Here is a 7,850-nt window from a genome sequence, read left to right on the forward strand (position 1 = left end):
GGGGGCATGTAGGAGGCAGCCAGTCGATGTTCTCTCTCATTGATGTTTCTGTCTCTCTCTCCCTCTCCCTTCCTCTCTCTCTAAAAATCAATAAAGGAAAAAAAAAAGATTAAATGAAAAAAATGGGTTTGTAAGCCATTTACTATGATACCTACCACCAATTAGAAGCACAGTAAATGACAGCTATTAAATGTTTATCTAGGCAGTTTTGTTTTCCTCTGCTTCCGGGCCCTCTGCCGCAACCATGCTCCACCAGATCCTCAGCCAGGCCAAGAAGCATCCAAGCTTGATCCCCCTCTTTGTATTTATTGGAGCCAGAGGTACTGGGGCAGTGTTATATGCCACATGCCTGGCATTGTTCAATCCAGATGTCTGTTGGGACAGAAAGAACCCAGAACCCTGGAATAAACTGGGTCCCAAAGAGCAATACAAGTTCTACTCAGTGAATGTAGATTACAGCAAACTGAAGAAAGAAGGTCCAGACTTCTAAGTGAAATGTTTCACTATAAAGCTGCTTAGAATGAAGGTCTTCCAGAAGCCATCCACACAATTTTCCACTTAACCAGGAAATATTTCCCCTCCAAAAGCTATGAAATCATGTTGGTGTATTATGTTGCGGTTTACACTGATTAATAAATATTTGAAACTTGAAAAAATACAAAATAAAAAAATAAATGTTTTTTTATAACTCTATCATGCAGATCTTTGAGCCATACTTCTATAAGACAGAATTTAGAGTCCTGAGACTATTAAAATTGTAAATGAATAAGACATAAAATGCTATTTCTCAGAAACAAATACTTAATTATAATGTGTAATTAACAATCTAATATGTTTTAAGGATAAGGAGAAAATTGTGGTTTTTGAACAGGAACTACTTCAGCGCCTTGTCATGTAACTCCAACTGTTTCTTTGCTCTTCAATGTCCTAACTCCTGAATTTTATTCCAATACATACTTTGGAAACCTCAATAATATTCACTTATTTTACTTAAACCAAGTTGCATAGATTAAAACAAATATGCAAACAAACAACAGGCCTTTAAGGAGTTTTATAAGTTCTTTATAAATTTTGGATATTAGCCTCTTATCAGATATATCTGTGTATAACATATACACATTTATAAAGAACTTATAAAACTCAACACCAGAAAAACAAACAACCCAATTTTAAAAAATGGGCAAGGTACCTGAATAGACACTTCTCCAAAGAGGTCATACAGATGGCCAATAGACATAAAAAAATGCTCCAAGTCACTAATCATCAGAGAGATGTAAATTAAAACCATAGTGAGATATCTGAGTGCGGGAGAAAAGGGAACCCTTGTGCAGTACTGGTGCATGTGCAGATTGGTGTGGCCACCAAGGAAAGTATATGGAGTCATTTCAAGAAATTAAAAATGGAACTGTTTTATATTCCAGTGACTCCACTTCTGGAAATTTATCCAAAGACACCTGAAACACCAATTCAAAAGAATATACATACTCCTATGTTCATTGCAGCACTATTTACAAGAGCCAAGATTTGGAAGCAACTCAAGTGTCCATTAGTAGATGAGTGGATAAAACAGCTATGGTGCATTTACACAATGGAATACTACTAGCCTATAAAAAAGGAAGAAAATTTTACCCTTTTTGATAACATGGATGGACCTGAAGAACATTATACTAAGAGAAAGAAGCCAGTCAGAGAAAGACAAGTACCACATGATTTCACTCACATGTGAAATTTAATGAACAATCTAAACTAACAAGCAAAATAGAGACAGACTCAGACAGAGAGCAGGCAGATAGCTCTGGTTGAGGGGGTGGCATTTGGGGGTGGTGAACAGAGGGATTGGGCAAAAATGAAAAAAAGAGAGAAATTATCGATATGGACAACAGTGTGATGATTGCAGGGGTGGGGGTAGGAGGCGATAGAAGATGTTATTGGGGAGATAAATGGTGATGAAAAAATAAAAATTAATTTTACAAAGACAATTAAGGGGAATACTCATCAAAATCTCATATTAGTTGGAAAGTAGAAAACATAAAAATATATAGGGGAGACAGTTTTTGAAAGTTAGAGCTTACAGAAAGAAATGTCTATTAAAAGGTTTTTTAAGACTAAAGAATTATAGGCTTTAAAAGGAGATTGGAAGGTAATTTCTATTTCCTGCCTAAAAGTAGAATCTCCTCTGAACAAGTTCAGATACGTGACTATCTTACCTGTTTTAAAAGAGTTCCAAGTGAAGAAATTTTACCATTTCACAAGATAACTAATTACAGCATATGATACATTTCAATCCATTTCTTAAATGCCTTTGTTTAAGTGACATTATTATTTCTCCCTAAATATGGTGGTAATTTGTTAAAATTTGGAAACTTCTCTAAATATATTGCTTTGCTAAATTTGCGTTGAAATTAATAAGCATTTAGTAGGTCATTTGTGAATAATGATATTCTACATATTCAGGAAGTACTTGTTGGTTTGCATTTAGGGGGAAGGACAGGGAGGTGTGATATAACAAAGTTTTCTGACAAATTTTAGAGGAGGGGCCAGTTTGAGATGGTTATATCATGATTTTATCTTTAAACATATTAAGTGTGGGAAGCTGGATCCCGAGAGGGGCCAGTGCGATCAAGCTGCCCGTGAGACCCGTGGAGTCCTGGGGCACCAGAGAGGCCTGTGCAACCCAGCTACCCACAGAATGGGCAGGGAGTACGGCTCCAACAGGGCCTGAGCTATACAGCTACAGGTGGCACCAGCAACCATCTGGGAACACAGCTCCAGAAAGGCCCACATGTTCCAGCAGCAGCACCTACCAATACACACCAATACCAGCCCTCAGTAGTGAATCCTCCAGGATCCACAGCAGGCAAGAGGCGACGTGCAACAAAGTAGTCTGGAGGGCACAGTAGCCTTATTTGATATAAAATGAGCTGCCTACATGTCCAAACATCCCTCGCCACGTCTAGAGCTACCAGATGGCTAAAAAGGGAAGACAAAGAAACAACAACCAAAGGAAAGAAAAAGGGGAATCACTGGAAAAGGAACTATAGAAAATGGAAGACAGCAACTTGTCAGATAAAGAATTCAAAGCAATGATTTTAAGGGTGCTCAAACAATTTGGTGAGACCTACAAGCAACTTAATAAGAATTATGAAGAGCTCACTGGAAACTACTTCAGCTTAAAAAGAGAGGTAGAGGCTATGCATAAAGAGGTAGAAGCAATGCATAAAAATCAAGAGGAAATAAAGAATGACATAGCAGTTATGAAAGATACCTTAGAAGGGTTCAATAGTAGATTAGAAGAAGCTGAAGAGTGAATCAGTGACTAAAAAGACAAGGTAGAGAAAAACACCAAAACAGAGCAGCAAATGGAAAAACAATTTAAAAAGCAGGAGAAATGTTTAAGGGAGCCGTGAGACAATACAAAGTATAACAACATTTGCATTATAGGGATACCGGAAGGAGAAGAATCAGAGAAGTGAATAGAGAACCTATTTGAAGAAATAATGACAGAAAACTTCCCTAAACTGGTGAAGGAAAAAGTCACACAAGTCCAGGAAACACAGAGAGTCCCAAGCAAGATGAACCCCAGAAGACCCACAGCTAGACACACATAATAAAAATGGCAAATATTAAAGAGAAAGGAAGAATCTTAAAGGAAGCAAGAGAGAGACAGAAAGTTACCTACAAGAGAACTCCCATTAGACTGTCAACTGTATTCTCAATAAAAACAATGCAGGCCAGAAGGGAGTGGCATGAAGTGTACAAAGTAATGCAAAGCAAGGGTCTGAGTCCAAGACTACTCTATCCAGCAAGGCTATCATTCAAAATTGAAGAAGAAATAAAGAGCTTCACAGATTAAAAAAAAAAAAAGCTAAAGGAATTTACCACCACCACACCAGCACTGCAAGAAATGCTAAAGGGGTAGTTGTAAGAAGAAGAAGAAACAGAGAGAGAGGGAAACACAGGCATAAAATTAAAATGGCAACTAATAACTATCTATCAATAATTACCTTAAATGTAAATGGCTTAAATGCTCCAATCAAAAGACATAGGGTAGCTGATTAGATAAGAAAATACGACCTATATATATGTTGTCTACAAAGACCCACCTCACAACAAAAGATTCACACAGGATGAAAGTGAAGGGATGGAGCCCTGGCCGGTTTGGCTCAGCGGTTAGAGCGTCGGCCTGCGGTCCAGAGAGACCCGGGTTCGGTTCCCGCTAAGGGCGCGTACTTCGGTTGCAGTTTGTCCCCAGCCCTGGTTGGTCGTGCGGGTGGCAGCCACTCGATGTGTCCCTTTCACGTCAATGTTTCTCTCTCTCTCTCTCTCTCTCTCTCTCTCTCTCTCTCTCTCTCTCTCTCTCTTCCTCTCTCTCCTTTCCACTCTATCTGTAAAAAAAATGGAAAAATGTCCTCGGGTGAGGATAAAAAAAAAAGAAAGTGAAGGAATGGAAAAAATTTTCCAAGCAAATGGAAATGGAAAAATAGCTGGTGTAGCATACTCATATCTGACAAGAAAGACTTCAAAACAAGAGCCATAATAAGAGACAGAGAAGGTCACTACATAATAGTAAAAGGATCAATAAAACAAGAGGATATAACCCTGGTACACAAATACGCACCAAATATGGGAGCACCAAAATATATTTAAAAACCTCTGGAGGTCTTCAAAGGAGAGATCAATAGCAACATAATCATAGTGGGTGACTTCAACACGCCACTGGATAGATCTTCTAGACAAAAAATTAACAAGGACATAGAATCCTTACAAGAAAAACTTGATTAGTTGTACTTCATTGATATTTACAGAGCATTTCACCCCAAAGCTGCAGAATATACATTCTTCTCAAGTGCACATGGGTCATTCTCAAAGATAGACCACATATTAGGACACATATTAGGACACAAAGCAAGTCTCTACAAATTCAAGAAAACTGAAATCATATCAAATATCTTCTCAGATCACAGTGACATGAAACTAGAACTCAATTACAATAAAAACACATAAAAACATTTAAACATTTGGAGGCTAAATAGCATGTTATTAAACAACAAATGGGTTACTAATGAGATCAAGGAAGAAATTAAAAATTTCCTGGAAACCAATGAAAATGAACACACAACACACAAAATCTATGGGACACAGCAAAAGCAGTCCTGAGAAGGAAACACATAGCACTATAGGACTACCTCTAGAAATAAGAAAAATTCCTAATTGACTTTCTAACCCTACAACTTAAAGAACTAGAAAATAAACAAAAAGAAAAACCCAGAGCTAGTAGGAGGAAGGAAATAGTAAGGTCAGAGCAGAAATAAACAACATAGAGACCAAAGAAACAATTCAAAAGATCAATGAAACAAAGAGCTGGGTCTTTGAAAAGATAAACAAGATCGATGGACCTTTAGCCAGACTCACCAAGAAACAAAAAGAGAGAAACCAAATAAACAAAATAAGAAATGAAAGAGGAAAAGTAACAACGGACACCACAAAAATACAAAGGATCATAGAAACATACTATGAATAATTATACATCAACAAATTGAACAATCTAGGAGAAATGGACAAATGTCTAGAAACACACAGCCTCCCAAAACTGAACCAGGAAGAGATAGAAAACCTCTAACTGAACAGACCAATAACAACAAAAGAAATTGAAGATGTAATTAAGAAACGCCCAGCATACTAAAGCTCAGGCCCAGATGGCTTCACAGGGAGTTTTACCGAACATTCAAAGATCTAATACCCATTCTCTTCAAACTATTCCAAAAAATCCAAGAAGATAAAGCACTTTCAAACACATTTTATGAGGCCAGCATAACCCTAATTCCAAAACTGGATAAAGACACTACAAAGAAAGAAAACTATAGGCCAAAATCCCTGATGAGCACAGATGCCAAAATCCTTAACAAAATATTAGCAAATTGGATCCAGCAATACATCAAAAATATTCATCATGACCAAGTGGGTTTCATCTCAGGCATGCAAGGATGGTACAATATTCGCAAATCAATAAATGTGACACACCACATAAAGAAAAGTAAAGATAAAAACCATATGATGATATCAATAGATGCTGAAAAAGCATTTGACAAAATTCAGCACTCATTTCTGATAAAAAATCTCAGCAAGGTGGAAATAAAGGGATTATATCTCAACATAATAAAGACCATATATAAAAAACCTACAGCCAACATCATATTCAATGGGCAAAAACTAAAAACATTCCCCTTAAGAACAGGAACAAGACAGGGATGCCCACTTTCGCCACTCTTATTTAACATAGTACTAGAAGTCTTAGCCACAGCAATTAGACATGAAGAAAAAATAAAGGGGATTCAAATTGGAAAGGAGGAAGTGAAAGTATCATTATTTGCAGATGACATAATATTGTACATTGAAATCCTAAAGTCTCCATCAAAAATTTACTAGACTTAATAAATGAATTTGGCAAAGTAGCAGGATACAAAATTAACGTCAAGAAATCAATGGTATTTTTATACACCAATGATGAAATTACAGAAAGAGACACTAAGAAAATAATTCCATTTACCTCTGCGGCAAAAAAAATTAAGATACCTAGAAATAAACTTAACCAAAGAAGGACTTCTTCACAGAAAACTACAGGTCATTGAAAAAAAAAAAAAAATAGAGGAAGATATAAAAAAGTGGAAGCACATACCTTATTCATGGATTGGAAGAATTAACATCATTAAAATGTCCATACTATCCAAAGCAATCTATACATTCAACGCAATCCCCATCAAAATACCAACGATATATTTCACAGAACTAGAACAAACACTCCAAAAGTTTATTTGGAACCAAAAAAGTCCCCGAATGGCCACAGCAATCTTAAAAAAAAAGAACAAAGTAGGAGGGATCTCATTACCAGATTTCAGGTTATACTACAAAACCACTGTAATCAAAATAGCCTGGTACTGGCACAAGAACAGGCAGATAGATCAATGGAACAAAGCAGAGAACCCAAAAATTGACCCAAGACAATATGCTCAATTAATATTTGATACAGGTGGCAAGAGCATACAGTAGAATCAAAAGAGTCTCTTCAATAAATGATGTTGGGAAAATTAAACAGATACTTGCAATAAAATGAAGCTAGACAGCAACTTACACTATACATGAGAATAAACTCAAAATGGATAAAAGACTTAAATGTAACTTGTGAATCCATAAGAATTCTAAAAGAAAATGCAGTCAACAAAATTTCAGTCATCATACACAGCAGAATTTTCACTGATACAACACCTAAGGCAAGAGAAACAAAGGAAAAAATTAACACATGGGACTACATCAAACAAAAGCTTCTGCACAGCAAAAGAAACAACCATCAAAACAGAAAGGGAGAGAAAAAATGGCAGCGGAGTGAATGGAAGCTACACAGACCATCTCCCAGGACGAAATTGTATCTACAACGAAAATAAAGACAAATCGTCAGGAAGGGGCAAACGAAAGGCAGCTTGGAGGACCACATAACCAGGGACACTGACTCAATCCTGGTAGGCTTTCGAGGATGTGAGAGGGGGCTGGGAGCCCATGGTCTGCAGTGGCCTGGACTGGGACCAGTGGACTCGGCTGGGAAAAGCGGACTCGTCTGGGACCAGGGGAATTGGCTGGAAGCTGCTGCCTCCTCATCTGTGTCTGGTGACCGCGGCTGAGTCCTGTGAACTCAGCTGGGTGCTACGCCCTTGGCTGGTGCCGTAGCCTCAGCAGCCCTTGGCTGGGAGCAGCGCCCTCGGATTAAAAGTCCCAGGTGGCTCCATGACGCAGAGTCTGAACAGAGGCTAAATTGGAAGCACCACTCACCTTGGGCTCCGGCAGAGGGAAGGCAGACT

The 7,850-nt window shown here is 37.8% G+C and overlaps 1 protein-coding gene across 1 annotated transcript; it reads left to right on the forward strand.

Moving 5' to 3' along the window:
- Nucleotides 1-209: 209 nt before the first annotated feature.
- LOC118620175 (cytochrome c oxidase subunit NDUFA4-like) lies at nucleotides 210-595 on the forward strand. Its single transcript, XM_036247236.1, has one exon. The coding sequence runs from the start codon at nucleotides 245-247 to the stop codon at nucleotides 488-490; it is 246 nt and encodes an 81-aa protein (XP_036103129.1). The 5' UTR covers nucleotides 210-244; the 3' UTR covers nucleotides 491-595.
- Nucleotides 596-7,850: the final 7,255 nt, after the last annotated feature.

The sequence above is a fragment of the Molossus molossus genome, unplaced genomic scaffold (genome assembly GCF_014108415.1).
Source record: "Molossus molossus isolate mMolMol1 unplaced genomic scaffold, mMolMol1.p scaffold_m16_p_7, whole genome shotgun sequence".
Classification (NCBI taxonomy): Eukaryota; Metazoa; Chordata; class Mammalia; order Chiroptera; family Molossidae; genus Molossus; species Molossus molossus.